Source organism: Thalia democratica, chromosome 5 (genome assembly GCF_965202585.1).
Source record: "Thalia democratica chromosome 5, ktThaDemo2.hap1.1, whole genome shotgun sequence".
Taxonomy (NCBI): domain Eukaryota; kingdom Metazoa; phylum Chordata; class Thaliacea; order Salpida; family Salpidae; genus Thalia; species Thalia democratica.
The window spans coordinates 45,236,071-45,255,641 of NC_139169.1; the positions used below are offsets into that span (position 1 = coordinate 45,236,071).

Consider the following 19,571-nt stretch of genomic DNA (forward strand, 5'->3'; position numbering starts at 1 on the left):
TTTCATGTAAATGTCTTGAGATTTGTTTAATGTACTGAAAATCATAAAGCTTATTTTAATTAAAGTGATAAACACACTTTTGATCTAATTGTACTCGCACAAACTGTTTAGTATTATCTTATTTTATTGTTAAACATCGTATTTTTGAAGTAAACTTTTTAAATTTTTATGTTCTTGGATTCTACTAAGTTAAGTTTTGTTCTCTATTGTAAAGTTCTTAGCAAATTTGTTTATAAAACAAGAACAAACTGACCTAAAACAATTATTAATAAAGAAATATTTTGTATTCTATTTCAAAATTCTTGGCAAATCTCTTGAAACCTTTCGGGCTTGATACAGATAGTCTTGGTAATTTTTTTTTTTGGCCAAGCTAATGTTGAGAGGGGTTTCAATTTAAATTCGACTAACATTATCTCTAATATGTATACACTATCAAACAACTGCATGTATTTTTAAAACATTAAAGCTGCATAACTAATCGAATCCCTCAGTTATTTTTTTTAAGATTAAGATGTACTTGAGTAAACGATAAAAAAGAAAGACTAAATATTTAAAATCACTTAATGATGCGTTAAAGAAAGAATAATAAAGAATTGCTTCTACGTAAAATAAAATCAGTATCGACTTGACAATTGCTTACTGGAAGTTGCAGACTAGTCTGTAGGGTCGCTATTTGATGTTTTAGAAAAGGTACAAACTAATAAACCACCATAAATTGTACGTGTAAATAGATTAAGGAACAATAGCATAATTACTAGTCTTCAGTCATCAAGAGGCCACACATTTACTAAAGAATTTTAATTTAAACAGGTTTTTATTAGTTTAGTTTACTTGTTTAGTTGACAAAAAATGTCATTTTTGCAGTACTGAAAAATAGTTAAAATTATTGATATTTGTAACGATCAAACAATATAATTACTAATTTTATTAGATTAACTAACGCCCTTTAAAGCATTCTAGTAGATAGTTATCACAACACTAAACATTTACTGATACTTTTTTTGAGGTTTTAGTCGTATTAATGCTAATTAGAATAAATAATAAAAAGTATTAATCATAATTATCTTTAAATTCTTGATAAATAATTAACTATGATGTTTTTGAACTCCGCTTTTTTATAAACCTATAAGTAGTTTGCCAATTTAGTTCTCACTACAGATACAAATACGATTTATAAAAAGTGCAATTATTAAAAAATGATTAACAAAAAGTAACTTTTTTTTATTAAATTGAACCATGTTAGGTGTAGATTTACGAAATATATACAAAATTTTTGTAAAATATATAAGGTAGAAACTAACTTCGATTTATAATTAATACCAGAAAGTTTATTATGAATATGTCATAACTAAGTATCATACATACAAATACATGGTCCTGGACAAGACGTTAAAAGGTATCCAAATGGGGTAGCTGTCTAAAATGCACGAGCGTATAAAATTGCACGAAGATACTTTTGCACCAAGGGACACTTTTGTACGAGCAGGCAATTTTGAACGGGTTAGTTTTTTTTTTTAGTTTTATTTTTTACTATCAATGTTACCCCCTACCCTCGGTCGGTAGCTTTTTTTTTTCTTAAATAATATTTTAGTTTTTTTCTGTTAATTTTTTTTCTTTATTTTTTACTCTCGTGCAAAAATTTAACTCGTGCAATTTTGTTCTCTCGTGCTATTTTGTGCCTTCGTGTAATTTTGTGCCTTATTGCAATTTTGTCTTCGTGCAATTTAGACCCGTTCCCATCCAAATGGTGTACGTCTCGATACCGAAAGCTTTTTTCGTACGGTCCTTGGAAAACTTTTTTAGCGCTTGTTTTCTCGTCAATAAACTATATATGAAATGTTTGATTGTTAAAAAAGTTAATAACTACGTATAGAAGTATAAGTTTCAATTTGGTGCACTAAAAAGAATTGTAAAACAGCAAACATTTTTTCGCGTCTGATAGTGACGACTGATAATCTAGTCTTCTTGATACAAAGTTTTATTAATTTTTTCTTACAGGGTTGCCAAAAAATACCTGGATCTTTAAACCAAAATCACTAAAAAAACGTGGAAAATTTTTTTTTACATGTTAAGTAGTATAATTTTATTTCATACAAAAAATTATCATTTAGATAAAAAAAATTGTGATCATCAAAAATTCTTTTTTAGTAAAAACATTTTTAAAGAAGCTTTAAGATATCATTTCAATTTAGTTATGCTATTGAACACAGTTTTTACCTTATAACTAATTTCAAATTAAAAATAGACCCTAAAACATGTAATTTAGAAAACCTGGAAGAAATTCGAAAATTAGCCAAAAATATTTAGGAAACCTGTTCTTAATTAAATTTCTTAAGTTTTTAAAATGATAATGTGATCATATAAAATGCAAAATAAAAAAAAAGACAAAAGAAGACTTTGAACAGTGTACTAAGTATATTATGCATCGAAAGTCATAGACTACCAGTATTTTTGTTTAATGTTTGAATAAAATTATATTTCGTAGTTCGCACTTATTGCTAAAACTACAAGCTCAGCTGCAAGAAACTATATCTAAAGAAAGTATCTTTTAAATGAAATATTTTTTTTGTTTAGTGGTTTTAAGTTTATGAATGTCAATCAATTTTGTTGTTTTATATAAAAAACTTCATAACTAATTTTAATTCAAAACTCTAATATTTTCGAAACTGTTTTACATTTCGTTTAACAAAGAATCAAAGATACGATTTGAAAAACTTAAATTTATAAAAATGGAAAGTATAGTTATTTAGTTGCAAATCGTAGTTGAATTACTTTCACCGTTTTAATTCAAGGCTTTTTCTTATAGTAATGTTAAAAACAGTTTTTAGCTGATCAAACATAAAAAAAAACTAATAAGTTTTTAATCACTTGGTCAAAAAGTGAGCTTAATTATTCTAATAGTTTTTCTCACTTGGTTTTTTTTTAAACATACATCTTGTAAGACAAATTACTTATTTATTGTTTAACTCAAAACACTATATATTGGAATTTTAAATATACTTAATTTAAAAGTAGTTTAAAAAAAAAAAAACAACATAAAAGAAATAAAAAGAGTAGTTATATGTTTTTGAAATTAATCTTCTACCGGAAATATTAGTATATTAGTCGTATGAATAAGAATACTTAATTTGAATAAGTAATTCTTAGTAAGTAGTTAATTAATTTTTTATTTTAAATTTTTTATTTTAAGACAGTAATTACATAAAAACACTCGATAATAAATAATGAACTTTACCACTCGACCATTACAATAGTATCCGAGACAACCTACGACCGGTTTCATCCTTATTAGGACTCATCAGGCAGGCATTGTCGCGAGAAACCGCTGTTGAGATCTAAACTACTTAGAAAGCTATAACTACTTCAAATCGGATAATTATTTTTCTAAAAGTATCTATGCTTAACAATCAATTAATTTTAGCCTAAACAAAACTCTGTTTTTGTAAAATTTGGCCATCATCAACAAAGTTGAGATGTTTCTTGCTATCGATAATAAACAATAAAAACATTCGAGACAACCTACAACCGGTTTTGTCTTTATTAGGACTCATCAGGCAGGCATAGTCGTGATAAACCGCTATTTAGATCAATCCAAGCGAGGTTAAGTGCATATGAACTGAAGCGACCGTTTGTAGGTAAAGTCCGAAAAATTGACACAGCCAAATTGTTTACAGCCTAACGAGCGTAGACTAAAATCTCACAAAATGCTGAAAATTTTTTGAGACGTTGGCCTGTGAACGATCTGACTGCGTAATTTTTTGGAATTTACCCACAGACAGTCGCTTTGTAACACTTGACATTGTTTAGCAGTCGAAAGTGGCTTTATTTTCTCTCAAATTATTAAGTATAAGAGCTGAGCTACGCTCGAAACAGGCTGGTTAGTTGCTGTTTGGTTTTTAGTGGTTCGCGCTTTAGTTGTTATTGGTTTTGTTCGCGCTAACAGCCGCCGTGATTTATTTATGATATGTATTTTTATAGAGTTATGTATTTCCCATCGTTCTAGCGTAACGATGGCGACTGTTTTCATCTCAAAATTTTAGTCGAAGTAGCTTATTTTGTGTTGTGTTTTTAGTTCAGTTGTTGTATTTTGTCGTATTTTTATTCATTTGCAAATACACCTTTTTGTTTTGAGACTCGATTTCTTTATACTAGTAGTTTAAGCATTCCAACAATCTTACTACTTAAATAGGCTAAATTTAAATAACAGTATAAGTTTAGTATAAATTTGATAAATCGACTTTAGCTTAAGTAAACGTCATAGATATTGTTATTATAGCGCGTTAAATCAGTTAATTGCCAGGTCCGCGTACAATAAAGTAACAACTTCGTGTGATCGGTTCATCTTCAGTGCATATGCACTAAAGCCCGCTTGGTTTAGATCTCAACAACAGTTTCTCGCGACTATGTTTGCCTGGTGAGTCCTTTTAAGGACGAAACCGGTCGTAGGTTTTCTCGGATACTGTTGTTGATGATTGAGTGGTAAAGTTCATTTTTTATTATTGATTTTTAATTAAATTTTACAGTAATAATCTTTATATTTTCATTTATAAGAGTTTAGTTCAGTTATAGTAGAATTCACTTCTTTAAAATTGTTAAAAAATTATACTATAGTTCATTTATCTATTCTAGGGGTGGACAACGTAAATATTTGACGGGCCGGATCCAGAAAAACATAGTCCTCAGCGGGCCGGATCATTTCAAGTTAGTGATCTTTTGGATTCAGCTGGATCCTTTTTTTAGATCCGGATCCATTTTAAACATACTATCCGGATCCGCCTAAATACTAATTTTAGAAATAGATCTAGACCCGAATTGAAGCTAATTCCAAAAAAGTTTGAACCCGGTTAGATGCTTATTGATCGGGTATTTCAGAATTTTGAATCAATATATTAATTACCAAGGTTGTCAAGTATGAAATTTTATGTTAAATTTAGTTAAGTATTCATAATTCTACATATATTATAACGCTGGACAGAATTAATACTAGTTAGTCTTAAAAAAATTATAATTTGGTTACTAAAAGTTACTCGAGCCTAACATTTCAAGCTAAAACATAAAAAAGTTGCTAACTATTCGAAATTAAGTAATTTTAGAAATCCTTATCTGGAATTTATATTGATAATATTTGTTCAAAAATTAATAAACAAAACAATATTAAACTACTATTATTTAATTTAATTAAGCTAAAGAAGATTCATTACATTTTTTGCATGTATAAAAGAAACAAAACAAAAATAATTCTGATATAATAAACAGTTTTACCATAAAAAGCATATTTACCATATTTTAAACATTTAAAAAACAACTTAATACTTATCTGGAAAAGACAGCAGTTTTTTACACGTCTATTTTTTATGAAAACATTATGGTAGGTATGATCATCAAAGTTACTTCAGCAAACAATTGCTTTTGGATAATTTGAGAAAGGATTACTTCAACTGACTTGAAACAGAACAAGATACTATAACAAAATAGTGTTTTATCACCACAAAATGATAAGCCATTTTAACAAACGTTTTCAGGGTCAAAGTCTTACAGTTTTGTTTAATGAAATAGTTCAAAAAACGTTTTGTACAAGTTTTGTGATAATTAAATTTGCTGGCCGGATTTTATATAAATTTTGAAAATGCTTAGCGGGCCGGATCATCTATTTGCGGGCCGGATTAATGTTGTCCGCGGGCTGGATTCCATTTAAAATTAAAAAAGGTTTGGGGGCCAGTCATTTTCACTCTGCGGGCCGGATCCGGCCCGCGGGCCGTACGTTGCCCACCCCTAATCTATTCGAATGTAAGTAAAGAATGATTTTACTGAAGAAGTTTTTAAATACATATTTAAACACAAAATTCAGTTAATTTTATTTAATTTTTTATTTGTTTCATTTCGTTTAATTGTTTATTATTGTTTAATAAACGACAAAAAAAGCGCTCAAAATATTTAGTCCTGGGACCTGGTGCACGAAGAACCTTTCGGTTATCGAGTCGCGCACCACTTGGATACCTTTTAACGTATTGTCCAGGACTTGATTATTTTATTACTATAGATTTAAATATTTAAGTGATAAAAAATATGTATAATAGCTCGTAAGATAATTTATAAGCATGTGGTGTACGACTCGATAACCGAAAGGTTTCTTTGTACACCAGGTCCTTAGACCAAACTTTTTGAGCGTATTTTTTTTTAATCGTTCAATAAAAAATACTGGTGGCGCGAAGCATCTAAACTTTGTTGATAAATACTGATAAAAAAATTGGTAGCACTTTTAGTAAAAACCCCAAGTAATTTTTTTTTAATTTTGCCAAGTTTTAGCAACTACAGGCAACCTCTTACAAATTTACAAATTTCAATATTACATTTGTCTAGTATAATTTGTAACTTAAAAATATGGGATTTTACACAAATTACGACTTATGCTTATTAATATTGTTAAGACGCTTTGTGGTTCATGAATCTCAAATAACGCGTTTTTCGTCTCTATTCACAAATAAACAAGAACTTTCCCCCATTGTAGATTTTGTAGTAAGATCTGAGCTTTGAACTAATATAAAGTTAGTATAATTTTTGTTATATGCCTAAAAAGAATTATTTTTAATTTTTTTTTTTAATAGTTAAAGAATATATTTAAGTTACTAAAACGTATTTAGTCGTGTTATATACCTGACATAAGAATAAATGTAGTATTGTAATTTTAGTTTTTTATCAATTACTTAGAACTTTTATATTGTGTAAGTTTTAAGGCAGATCTAAAGCAAAATTCTTACAAACCAACTTATCTAATTTTTACAATCCAATCAAGTTAACTAATCGTATACAACTTTTTTATAGAAATTTTTAAATGTTGTAATGTTAGGCTTATTTGAAAAAGTACAAAATAGCTATTTATTTCTAAGAACGCTAAAATCAAAAGATATTACGTAACAATAGATAAGTTTTGTTGTTTTTAGATAGGCAGAGTAGAATGATAGGGCTTGAGTTGACATTTATGTATTGAAAGTAACATGTTAAGGCTTCAGAGAACTGCTATCTTGTAAATACTGTTTATCTCTCGTTATTATCTTTAATTGCAAGTTTACATTTCTAATTTGTTTAATAATAAAATTTAGTAAAAATTAATTGTTTATAATATACTAGTGATTTATTTAGTATATTAGTGGTAGTTTAAGTTATCTGTATTTATATATAAAAATTTAGAATTATTAGATCCTGTTATATGTTCATATTATTATTAGTATTTGTTATTGTTATTGATTCCATATATTGATATTCCCTATGTTGATATGCATATTTGATATTCTGATATTCTAATATTGCCTAATATTGTAAGTAAGAGTATTTTAAGATGATCTCAAGCTACTCAGAGGCAGTATCTGTTCCGTCGTGGCTGCAAGGATTTTGGAACTCTCCTTCTGTGACAGAACAAAAGAAATGTAATGTTGGACATCTAAAGGGTCTCAACAGTTCTTTCTCAGACATGGTTAGCTTGGTGAATGTGTGGTAGTCTGGTCTTTCTTTTATATTTTTCTTACACCAAATGGACATAACTCGCAATGGGAACATGTCGCAGAATCTCACAACAGCTATTGAACCCTCATCAAGTTCTAGCAAGCTCTGCAAGTTACATACTAAACGCTTTATATTAATGAACATAAAAATTAAACAGTTGTATACGATTAGTTAACTTAGTTGGTTTGTAAAAATTAGATTCATGGTTTTAATATGTATATTTTGTTATACATAAAGTGAAAGAAAAACCAAAGTCTTACTTAATTTAAAATTTTATTGTTTTGTATGTATCATTGCAGTTTTCAGAAACTTCCTAATTTTTAGCATTTTTCTTAAAAATATTATTACAAAGCCTTTTATATAATTATAAAACTAAAACAATATTAAATAGTTTTATATAATTATAAAACTAAAAAAGAGTTTAATTATAAAACTAAAATTGGTTATTTATTATTGTTTAATGAACGACTAAAAAAGCGTTCAAAATAATTGGTCCTGGGACCTGGTGCACGAAAAAAACCTTTCGGTTATCAAGTCATACGCCGTTTGGATACTGCTTAAGAGACAAAAACTTTTTAGTAGTTTTCTAATGTTAATATTGCTTAAATTTTACTAACTTATTATTACTACTAAAAATTTATGGAACGTATCTATTAAGGAAATAAAACTTAATGTACATATATTTTTTCATAGAGTTCAAGTTTAATAAATTTCAGTCACAAGTTGTGACTGACAGCACCTAAAAAAGACAACTATACTACACAAAGCTGTTTTTTTCATTGATTTTCCTAAAAAAACCTTAAAACAGACTTACTGGTAGTATTCTACAGCTTAATATCAATAGAACAGAACTTTTTGCAGTAAAGGATTTGCTGTCAAAAAAAAGTATGAAAATAGTCGGAATTTATTCATGAGATTTTTTTGTAAAACAAATATTATGTTAAGAACAAATATATAATTATAATTTTTCACTACTCATACTGAAAATTTTTACACACTCCAATTCGTTCTTACACTTAGGCAAGACCTGTCAGAGTAAAAATTAGTCACTAGCTTTTAAGTTGTTTAAATAAAAGTCTAACCTTTCAAATTTTCGATGAGACTTGCTGAAGACCAGACAATAGAAAATAGTTAAAAGTTACTTCCATGTTTTGCTATCACATAGTATTCAGTTTACTGATTTTATAGATAAAATTCATGTTTCGTTTCTAACAACAATACTTTTTTCTCTTTAAATAAGTTTTTATATATTTGTGTAAAGTATTTGTTTTTTTAAATAAACGATTTTAAAATTTTCACAGTTAATTTTCTTTTCCATTTTTTTCTTAACTGAGATTTATTCAATTGTATGTTTTTAAGTTATCAAGCTTTGAAAAACTTGATTTTTCTCCAATTGTATGCTCCAGATAATTCAGGTACTTGTCAAAATCAAAATATCTAAATACTATCTGATCAAAACAGAATCTTTATTTTTTTGTAGTTTACATTCTTTTATTGATCTATCACTGAGAGTTTTTAAATATATTAGTAGTAACAACAAATTTTAATTCTTCTTATTTTCTTTAGCTTTCTCACATTTTTGATTTCAATTACTAACTCTTAGTTGTAGATTTGAAATTAAAAAACAACTCAGCAGAGTATTATTACAACTTTATTAAGTTTAATCTTCGTTTGTTTACTTTTTGATAAATTTTCTACAAACTTCTTTCTACTCATTACTTTTTCACCTTTTTTTGTAATTGTTACCAAGTAAAAGCTTATATATTTTTCTAAATCCATTACATCTCTTTGTAAGATCGTTAAATTTTTTTTTCTTCTTCAATCTACATACTGCAAAAATTATATAATATTTAAAAAAAACTGTATTAAATTTTAGAATTCGATAGTATGTTCAACTCAAACATGGATAACCTATTATATTCAAATGTATTGGATATTTATCTATTTTTAATATTTTGAATAACTACATTTCATTGCACGGCAAAAGACAATGCTGACGACCTTGATCAATGCAAGCAAATAGTTGCTTCATGCTTGCATGTATAAACCGTTTGTAGATTGAAGACTGCAAGTTTTTCTGTTGTGACTGACTGATGAGTCCTAATCAAGACAAAACCGGTCTCAGTCTACCGAAAGCTTGTGATTTTATGATCGAATTTGAATGATCAAACGATATAAAATTGAGCTTTTCAAATCTTATAAAAACTTTATGATTACAAAATTTTGCTCAACATTGTTTTCCTAGAACTGAGTCCAACATTTCGTATGTGCCAAAATTTCTTACTTAATTTTTCATAAGCTTGTAATTCAGGATATTTGACAATACTTGTTTGCAATTATACTTTTATACCTAGCAAGATCAACACAATTTTACTTTGCTTTTTTTATTTACATAACTTATTTTTGGCAGTAAATTCAGAATTCACAACGGTCTAAACAAAGTTATGTTAAAACTTTAGTAAATTTTTTCTTGGTTTGTTTGCTCTTGGTACATTTTCTGTAAACTTCTTTCAACTCAGTTCTACTTTATATCGTCGGGACACGTTTAAAGGTATCCGTGGTGTGCTACTTAATAACCGGTATGTTTTTTCGTGCACAAGGTCCTAGAATAAAATATTTTAAGCCTTTTTTTTGTCATTCAATAGATTATATATAGTTACGTAGGAGGCAGGAGCTTATAACTATAGGAGCACTTTAAATACATTATCTCTATTTAACATTTTAAACTTTGTAAGAAAGTGAATAATCAGTAACTTTTACCTAAGAACTTACTTTAAATAAAGTTATAGTTAGCGTATTTGTTAACGTTTTTACCTATAGTATCTTATAAAAATAATCAAAGTTTTAAAAATCCAGGCTTTAATATGTTAAAAATTCAATTTCTGAAGTGTGCTGATGGTTTACAAACTAATACAACTGATTTTTCTTTCTAAATTCAAATAGTTTATTCTACGATGTCTTGTTAAAACTTTTTGTGTTATAATGTTACAAGGTAGATTCTTATTTTCAAGACATTTTGAAAATAAAAGTTAATTGATAATATTACTTTTAAGATTAAGATTTTATAGTTTATATAAACTTAAACTGTATACATTTTAGAAAGTTAAGCACAGATAATAAAATCTAAACTATCTTGTCAAATTTTCTTATTCAAACTCATTTTTAATTTTAGCATTTTTATGTAATTATACACAGGAGTGTAGAAATTAAACTCCTTATACAATTTACAGTTTTAATAATCTTTTGTGCACAATTAGGAATTTCAAACATTTTTTGTCGTAAACAATTTTCATCAGTTTTTTACTTTACTTTAAAAATAAAGTATAATTACATTTTATAAATAAAGTATATTATCTATGTTTTTGGTGAGGCTATAAAAACTTAAAAAAATGTAATTGGAGCTATTTTAGTCGGTAAAATGTAAAAAGCCAGACTAGAAGTTGCTTCGAACAAGCTAAAAAAATCTATTTGCTTCATTAAAAAAATGCTTATTTAATCTAAAAGTAATATGCCCAGAAGTATTTAAGTTAGAATACTTTTAAGTATAAATTTTTTTACATTCAATAACATTTCTTTATTGTAAAAAATACTTTTTAATTTTTGTTTAAAGTTTGTTTGAACTAAATAGATTGTTTAAACTACTATAAGTTATATAAATTAAAAAAGCAAAGCAAAAATTTGTTGACTTTGCTAGGTATAAAAAGAAAATTGCAAACAAGTATTGTCAAATAATCTTAATTAGAAACCAATGAAGAATTTGTGTTTAAACTACTATATACAAAGCAAAATACTTACCTTTGTTTAGTTTATTCCATATCTTTATCGTTTTTCAACAATACTTTGTTAAGTTTTTTAAACTTAGTAAAATAAATTATTTCTTGTCCTTAAACTAAGTTTAACTTTTTTGGTCCAACTACCAATTAAAAAAGTTGTATTTTAATCAAAACAACTTATTATAACAAAAAGTAACTGACTCTAAACTCAGCTTTACGTCATAATTAGTTTATTTTACAAACTTTTTTAAATAATTTCAAATATTTTATGTAACTTTTGTGCAATTTTTTTAAACTAATAGAAGTTTTACTACTACAAATTTTTGTAATGATATTAATTATTTCTGATAAAAATGTAGTAACTAATTATGAGGTCGGCAGGCATTTGTTACTCGCAGGTCAAATTTCTAAGATAAAAATATTCAAAGGTGGCAGTTTCAGTTACAACGTGACCCTATTTTTACTCTACAAACAATTAATTTCAAAACAAAAAATACTATGCGACTTTTTTTTTCCTTATATTATTCATTTCAACAAAACAAATGTTAAAAATAAACAGCTAAATTTGAACTTAAGGTGAACTGAGTATTTTTTTTTGCAGTTTAGTGTGCATAGATTTCGACCATCTTGAAGACAACTGCTTTATCTTACTTACGTCTATTTGGGACGCAGATAATTTTTTTTTGTATGATATGTACTAATTGGCAAGTAAAAGTAAAAAGTGTATTTACATAATTTCTATAAGAATCTCAACCCTTTTTTACCGGTTTAGTATACCAATGATGTAGTTTGAAATTTTACTTTTTAAAACCATTAGAAAAATTGTAGAAAAAAGTTGTGAATTTTTTTAGACAGCTTATTCTTTTGACAGTACTAAACTTTTCAAAAAGTTCTTTACAGACAAAAATTTTTATTTGATAAGTAATATAATCCAATTAACAATTTGTATTGAACAACGGAGTAATGTTTTCAATATTTTTATATGTTTGAAGAGTTATATAGTGAGATCAAAAATAAAAACTTGGTTTCTTTTATTGTCTTAGTGGTATAAAGATTATAATACTTTTCAAATTGTACAACTTTAATAAGTTCATATGAAATTCATTTTGAAAATGCACATTATAAAAGTTTTAAATTTTATTAACAATTCAAATAAATATAACAAGTTTGTAGTTTATGTGAAACAAAGTTATTTTCGTCTCCAAACGACTACATCCGCAACAGTCCATTGGTGTTTTCTATACGTCTCTCTGATCATGAAAGGAACATCAATTTGCTCAATTAAGTCGAAGTGTTCTTCCAAGGTACTTTTCATTGTTGCCAGACCTCTTACCTCTTTACCATCTTTGCTCGTATAACCTCCTAGCCAGTTTGACTGAAAATAAACTTTTAATTTTCAAATATAACATTAATATCCTACTCCAAAAGCTCTTGAAAGTTAAAATAACAAATAAATTCACGCATATATTAATTAAATCTAAAACTATCTTCTATTATTATGTATTTTTAACTCGAGAATAAAAATATTCATAGTTGAAAAATTATTTCAAATTAAATGATGTGTAATTTTTACTGATCAAAAAAAATTGCACAATAGTTCTTCATAAAATTATTGTACCTAAAAAAATAACACTAAAACATTTATTAATTAAAGAAAAGGTTTACTTTATGTTTCGATCAATTAAAAAAAGAAACTTAAGTTATTTTTATAATATTGACACGACTTTATGAAGAAAATAACTTACTTACGTCATTGAAGTGTTCAATTTTTGGTTTAAAAATAATAAGTTTATACTATTTTAGGAAACATTATTTAAAAATACATAATATAAACTTATATAGTTCATTAAAAAATACTGTCAGCAAACATATATAACAATTTAAAATATATATCTGCTACTTACTAAAAATTCATTTTAAATTATTTTTTTAGTTGCAAAACCTTTTTCGTGTAATCTTCCATAAAAGTGTATGGTGAGGTTATTACCACTACACCACCAGAGTTAGTCAAATTTTTTAATGACTCCAAAAACTTTCTTGGGTGAGGCAGTCTGCAGATAAGATTTCCAGCCAAAACGCAGTCAAATTTTCCTAAGTTTTGCGATAGTAGATTGCACGCATCACCTTGTTGAAATTTGCATCTTGATCTATCCTAAATATAAATTGAATTTTACCAACTCATACCTTATAGTTTGCTTCAAATTTTAATAAAGTATTAATTTTTGTTACAAAAGAGTAGTTTTGTAGAGGTCTAAAAACCTAAAAGTGGCTAATTTAAAAGAAATGTTATTTATACTCTTAACAACGTAGTCAAAAAACATTTTCTGATGAAATAATTGATAAGCTAAAGGAAATATTACTAATTATTTCAAAAAAGCACAACTAACCAGATTGCTTGAAACAAGTGCAGTGTGGTCTGACCTGAGGTCACCTTCAACTAGAACTTTATAATCCATCTTTCCGTCTTTTTTCAATTGGTTGCAAGCTTTAATAAAGTTATGCGAAAAGTCTATACCAATAACTTCCTGACATTTACTGCCAAGCTCAAAAGATGCCCTACCAACTGCACAACCAATATCAAGAGCTCTGAGTGAAGTTTTCTGGATTAAGAAGTTCTTAGTAAAAAAAAACGGTATGACTTTATCAAGATTTGAAGATTGTAAAAGTAATAAACCATTTAACATTTATTAATGTTTGCTATTTAGATTTATGATTGATTACTTCACTTTGATAACACAAGAAAATTTGATAACACAAGAAAGATAACACAAGAAAGATAACACAAGAAAGCTTAACGTTAGTGTGATAAGTTGTGTAAACTTTTAATTTTTCAACTAACGGTTGGTAGGTGCTTTAAACATATATCAGCAGTTTCTTTAGGAAAGTCAAAGCCATATTTTGGACTTAGGTCTTTAAACATACAATTAACTTCTTTTCCACCATAATTAAATGCAAGATACTCGAAAACAGACTTTTCTTCCTCGTATGGATTGTTAGTTTCACCCAAAGTAAGACTATTGTCAGTTGAAGACATTATGTTTATTTACTATATCTGAAAAGAAGTATTGATAATTAAATTTTACAAACATGTAAGTTTTTGAGAAAATTTTATAAAATATTTAATTTGTTTTAGAATTACATATACTGAAGTGAATAAACACTTAACAACATCTTTTATCGTCAAGAAAAACTAAAGAATTTTTTTGTGCCAAAACACGTTTTAACAATCATTGTTTAAACATCTAGCGCTAAACATTAATAAAAGTTTTGAAAGCTCGACTTATCAAACTTTATGTATACTTTATAATGCATACTTATTGATTGTTTACTAATCAAATATTTGAGATCTGAGTACCCGTTATTTTCCATCAAAAACACAAGAATGTGTGTTTAGGTTCGACAAAATAAACATTTAAAACTTTGTATAAGAAACAAATATTTAGTTTGCAACGGCTTTTGCAGACAACAAAAAACTGCTTGTTTATGTTTTGCAAAATCTGTTTTAAGAAATATATAATAATCATATGCATTTTTTTTTCACCAATGAGAATAACAGTTTTTAAACTATTTTGCATTTTTTAACTACTTTAGTTCAACAATTACTTATTTATGTGTATATATAAATTAAAAAAAAATCAAAACTTTTTAAATTATTTAAAACTTAGAGTTTACGAACTTTTTATTTGTATACATTTTTAAAAATCTACAAGTTAACAAGATAAGTAATTAAAAACTTTTTTTGCTAACTATAAGATATTTTCAAAAGGTTCAAAAGTTACATAAATATATTTGAAGTAGATTTTTAAATAAAGAATTATAATCAATCGAACTGTTGCATATTAACATAAAAAAGATAAAAAAGTTAATGTTTAAAAAAGTTGAATGTGCTAGTAGCATGTATGCTTTATGTAAAATAGTAAAATTTTTAACGTGATAAATAAAAAAATAATTCTTATTCTAAAACTACTTAAAACATTGTTAAAACTCAAAAGTACTTTTTGAAAATTTTGAGTTTTTATACTTAGAATTACAATAAATATTTTTTTTTACTAAGCTGTTAGCAACAATGATGTGCAAAAAAACTACATAAGTTTAATACAGATATTATTCTAATTTATTTCAAAGCATTTTAATATTTTTAGGAAAAATATAATCTTTTAACTTATGAAAAAGAAGCTTTGTAGCACTATTTTTTTTCAATGCTCAAAAAAGATCTTAAAAACAGTAATAAAATTACACTATATAAAACAGTTTAGCACACTTTTAATATTTTTATTAAGTCTATAATTTCGAAAAAAGCGTGACTATTTATGTCTACTTACTTTAATTCAAGTGTAAAAGGTAATTCAATTCTGCAAATTTACTTAAGCAAGTGGATTTAATTGATAAAACTTTTTTCTTTATCTCTCACTTTTTATTATGCGTGATATAAAAACTAAGAGTTTTTTTTATACCTTTTTTGATTTCAAGTAACTAATATTTATAACTTTTAGTAAAAAAATATTTAAAGTTTAATACGATAATAAGTCAGCATTCTCTAACATAATTATTTAAACTGCTTAAATTAAATACTTTGCTTATTTTTCTCTAAGTATAATAAAACATAAATGAATATTTAAAGTAGTTTAGGTTAGAACTTTTTTTAAGGTTCTTACTTTACTTTTTAAAGTATTAATTTTACAAAAAAAATTTCAAAAATTTTTATAACACAACTATAAAAATAATTCAATACACTTTTGCGACTTTTCTTTCAATTTCAAAAACTTTTTTAAAATGCATAGCAAAAGTGTTAAAAGAAAACAATGTATACCAACACTATTTTTTTTACTATAAATGAATTACTTTACTTTTACTGAAACAAAGTAAAATAGGTTATTTGCATTAAAAAACATTTAATTATTTTTTTTGTAAAAATGATTGATTTAAAATCTTTTATGTAACATATTACTTTTAAACAATCTTTAAAGTTAACAAGTTGATTCTTGCTATTTACATGCAGAATTATTTTATTAACCAGAACAGTATCTTAAGTAGTCATAAAGGTATTAACTATATAAAGTCTTGGAATTGAATCAAACGGATAAAAACTAAAAAGAAAACTAATAAATAAATAACAAATATATATTTTAAATAAAAAATCTTATTCAAATAGAAATATGTTCTATTTGAATGATTTTTTATATAAGCACTGACGAGGTCTTTGACCGAAACTTAGTTTGCATAATAAAGTCTTAAAATGATAAAATGTATTACTTCCCATATAATAGTTAAGATCTTTTGATTTGTTTTCTAAATATCAAAACATGTAATATAAAGTTTTTAAAAAAAGTTAAACCGGTTCTATAATATACATTATTTAAAGTATTTAAAATTATGACTAACAACACTTATTTAGTAAAATAATAACATCAATAAAAAAATTATCTGTAAAAGTATCTGAGCTTAAACTAGTTTTAAATTTAAAAATAAAACTGATTCATAATATTTTACTTTTATAAATTAAGCATGCTTAACTATTTTTTCTAAAATTTTTGTAAATAAAAACAATATCCAAACTTATTTTACAGATTTGATTTTCATAAATTAAAAGTTTTTATTATAGTTTTGATAGATAACAAAAAACAAAGAAAAAAAAAAGAAGAATTTTCAAAAATTGTTTGTTTAAAACAATGAACTGGTAGTGACCAAAGCTTGACTTTAAATTGACTGCAATTCCATCGCTATAAGATTTATATGTTTAATAGAAGTACACAAACTTAAATTTAACTTAAAACAAACCGTTGAAAATTTTTTAGTTTTATGTTTATTTTAACAAACTCTACTCATTGTTTATTGTACAAATATGCTAGTTTATTTTTTTTACACTTAACAGTTCAATGATTCAACGTTTATTTACAACTTTAAAGATTAAAAGTTGATTTTTTTTATACAACCAACTCGTTTAAAACACAGTTTTATTAATTGTTATGTTTTAGATAATTAAAATTTAGTTACTAAAGAGACAAGTTAAAGTATACATGCTGTTATATTTTCGCTTGGCTTTCGACAAACTTTACCAAGTTTAGAGACAAGAGTGTGTGGTTTAAAGTACTAATTACTAGTAAATTATATCTAAAAATATGAACAATTCTAAATTATGTAATTTCATGTTTTATTTAATTTATTTGGTACGCTTGTACGATAGTTTAAATGCTTATTAGGTTTTTTTGAACTTTTAATGAAACTCATTTGTGCTTAAACAAAAAATACCAGGCCCACTGACAGCCAAAATCGGCTATGCGTATTAAGCATTAAAGAATAAAAATAAATACTAGTAATAAACTATAAACACAGTGATGCAATAAACAAACAAATAAAAAATATAATAAAAAAACTTAAATACACAAAACTACCTAAATAAAATATAATTAACTTCAATAGCTTCTCATTTGTTCGTCTGCTTCGGTTTCCTTAAATATTGTTTCTCCCCTTTTTTCAGTCTTTTGTGTACAGTTGATCGTTATTTGGCGCGGCTATTTGCGAGCAGCTTCCACTCATCAGTTCTTATGCACAAACTTTTTGGGTAGAGCTTGCATACGTTTTTAAAATGTAACTTTGGGCGACCTTGGCTGCGTTTGTTAATTGCCAACTCGCCATACAACAAAGACTTTGTGATCCTATCTTCACTAATCTTTAAAACATGAACAAGCCAGCGAAGCCTGCGCAGACAATTACTAAATATGGTGTAAGACTTCTAGTCTCAACACTTCCTTGTTAGTTATCTTTCTTTGCCATTCAATTCTAAGGATTCGACGAAGGCATCTTAGGTGAAAAGTGATGATATTCTTCTCAAGCCCGCTAGACAACGTAAGTGTTTCGCTACCGTATAGCAGAGTACTGCATACTTAAAAGCAATAAACGTCAACCTTTGTGTGAATGCTTAAAAAAAAGAAATTATTTTATTTAATTTAGTTATTTACCAATGCTACTAATTGTAAAAAGTTTTGATTAACTTTTATTTTAAAAGCTTGATTAAGGTGAAATTTTAGTTTTTAATAAAACCAAGAATATATTAATGTTTAAAAGTTATATGTTTTAATAAAATATTTCTTTAGTATTATGCTTAAGTCCAAATATTTAATTTTTAAAACTTTAGTGTTCTGTGCTAGCTCTATAAGTTCTGGACAAGACAAAATATTTTAAGCGTTTTAATTGTAGTTCAATAAATGATGTTTGTAATATTATATAATGTTAAATATTAGATATATAACACAATCAACATAAACTTATAATATTATTAAATATTAGATGTTTGTAAAAGTGTTTACTACTTGTTGATAAAACAAAATGAATATGGCAATTGTAGATTATTTATGGTTAATACCCTAATATATAACACTATTTTGTTCTATTTTGTATACAATAGCAATGTAATTTTGAATAATCAATATAGGTTTCTGTACATGAGGGAATATACAAAACTTATTGTTTGTACAATTTATCTAGTTTGGTAATTTGGGAAATCATTAGTTCTAAAAAAAAAGTTAGTTATGCATTCCCCACTTTGTTTAACCATGGAGTTAAACTTCTGTACTTATGTCCAATGACTGAAAGGTCACCAGAAGTTGTCCTATCTTTACTCTAAAAAGCTTGTCTTCATCTTGATCTGTAAATATATATAGTTATTTACTATTTAATAAAATGTCTAAATACACTACTAAATATAAAAGATAAATGTGCATGCAACATATTAAACCTTAAAGTAAATAAAAATTGAGTGCATACCTTACACACAGATGTGTACTTCTTAAAGTGTGTACTTTACACTCAGATGCGTACTTCTTAAAGTGCATACCTTATCAATGTCTTTATTTTGATAAAAGCACGATCTAAAACTATGGTTTAGTTAGACTTATAGAGCCTAAATTAATTGATTATGAATATAGTTTCAGTCTGATATTGGTGCAACATCATCCTAGTCAATTACAAAATTTTCAATAAAAAATTCAGATCAAAAATTTGTAAGGTCTTCTAATTAACAAAATTGGTATAATAAAATTTAACAAATTTTTTTCTTTTCCAACCCTGAATTTTTTTTATGAAATTTTATTGGGAACTTTGCTGTAGTTAAACTTAAAAGTAAGTGCTACATAATAATTTAAAAGAATAACTAGTTAAAAACAACAGTGATCTACTTTTAATATTTGCATTATAATGTTTCAATTTAGTGTATAAATTATTTATGTATTGCTTTTTTATACATTTAGTTGAAAATGAATTTAATAGCTTACTATAACTACTAAAACTAATATGTAAAAC

The 19,571-nt window shown here is 26.0% G+C and overlaps 1 protein-coding gene across 1 annotated transcript; it reads right to left on the reverse strand.

Moving 5' to 3' along the window:
• Positions 1-12,462: 12,462 nt before the first annotated feature.
• On the reverse strand, positions 12,463-14,307 carry LOC145836585 (uncharacterized). The gene is made up of 4 exons (XM_082944378.1): positions 14,113-14,307; positions 13,661-13,873; positions 13,216-13,425; positions 12,463-12,648 (listed from the first exon to the last, which is right to left on the reverse strand). The coding sequence occupies exons 1-4, from the start codon at positions 14,305-14,307 to the stop codon at positions 12,463-12,465; spliced, it is 804 nt and encodes a 267-aa protein (XP_082800504.1).
• Positions 14,308-19,571: the final 5,264 nt, after the last annotated feature.